Consider the following 1561-nt stretch of genomic DNA (forward strand, 5'->3'; position numbering starts at 1 on the left):
GGCTAAATAAAATTTAAATATGTTGCTGATTGTTTGTAGTAGAGGAATGGTATGATGGTCCTGTCTGATGTGAGCAAATTTGTTAGTGCAGTCTGTTTAAGAGGTGTGTGCATTTATGGTACGTATATGTTTGTACCTGATATGAAGCTCCATCACAGTCGGACATTCAGACAGGAGAGCAGTCAGAATCACCAAGCCCTCCACTGAAGAGCAGCTGTCGTTCACACTGAGAAGCAACATCTGAACGTCAACAATCTGCTGCTGTTCAGTTCTTATGAATGTCAAACACTGTTTTTGTTAGTATAGCATAACTGGCATATTAGTATTTAGTAGTATATTAGTAAAAATGTACCATATGCAGAATACATATAGCTTTATGTCACTCTTATCTTGTGTGCTTTGTGATGGGTAGTTTGGTATAAATCCAGTCTTACATGATCTTTTTGGTACACTGAATTTTGGCAGGACTGAGTCAATGTCTCCGCAGAGTTTCACATCCATTTGGGTCCCAGACAGATATGGGGGTGGACACACACACACACATATTAGCACACAGAACTCTATGAAAACATTTGCTTTGAATGAATGCACTCGCAGTAGTACTATTACAAATTATCCAATCTGAATCACAGCCAGTATTCACTCTCACTAGCAGTGATAAATGATAGTGCTGAATATCTAATTATAACATGCATAAATGTCAGTTGTGGTCAACCCTGCTCCAGTGACAAAACAGGAAGTAGTAGGAAGTCACATAAAACATATCATCTGCCAGTTACTTACACTGTGAATGCTTGAACTTTGACCACACAGACAAATAAAACAAGAGGTCAATAAATAGCGGTTATTATACTCAGCACTGCATTATTCTCTGTCAGTGCAATGTATCCAGTGGTGGAACAAGTATTTAGATCCTTTACTCAAGTAAAAGTATGTATGTATGTAAGTCTTAACAGCAAGTTTTAAGTAAAGTATTAAAAGCGAGAGTACTCATTGTGTAGAAAAATGGTCCCTGACAGTTTTTCAATATTATATATGATGTTTTGGCTTAACATTACTGCAGAGCCAGTCCACCCTAAACGCACACTACACAAGCTGCGTAGGGCCCTGCAAATTACGCAAGGGCCCAGCCTCCCTCTTGTGTCAGTGTTTACAACTTCAGTGAGTAGTGGTCAGTGGATAAACGGAACTATCTCTCAGAAAAAGAGGAAAAAAACACCATGAGAGTGAATGAGATTCACGGGTGAACACGTGTTTGTATGCGCGTGCACAAAACGAAACTCGCACTATCTAGCAGCAGTAAAGTCTGTGGGCACCGGTTCAGACAGTATATGGGCGTGATGGCAAGGTTTAGTTACAGCTCTGTAATGTAAGATGTAAAGCAATGGACTGACATTGACTATTGATTAAATATTGAATTTAAAATGTTGATTAGCTGGGCATCCTGTAATATGGATCCACATATCTCAGTAAACAATAACCATCAAGTATTCAGTCAAGCCATATATAGAATGGACCTGGTATTTTGTGCAGCCAGAGCCTGTAGGCTTATGTTCACATT

General features: G+C 39.1%; 1 protein-coding gene across 1 annotated transcript in view; it reads right to left on the reverse strand.

The window, feature by feature from the left end:
* Window positions 1-493, reverse strand: part of LOC118330769 (protein NLRC5-like) — a 5485-nt gene extending 4992 nt beyond the window's left edge. Inside the window, exons 1-2 of the mRNA XM_035665442.1 lie at window positions 435-493; window positions 137-226 (exon numbers count right to left, since the gene is read on the reverse strand). Of these exons, the coding sequence (XP_035521335.1) occupies window positions 137-153 (17 nt within the window). The 5' untranslated portion in view covers window positions 154-226; window positions 435-493. The remainder of the gene's footprint in view (window positions 1-136; window positions 227-434) is intronic.
* Between the last annotated feature and the right edge of the window lie 1068 nt (window positions 494-1561).

Source organism: Morone saxatilis, unplaced genomic scaffold, assembly GCF_004916995.1.
Source record: "Morone saxatilis isolate NCDOM2014 unplaced genomic scaffold, NCSU_SB_2.0 Contig2, whole genome shotgun sequence".
Classification (NCBI taxonomy): domain Eukaryota; kingdom Metazoa; phylum Chordata; class Actinopteri; family Moronidae; genus Morone; species Morone saxatilis.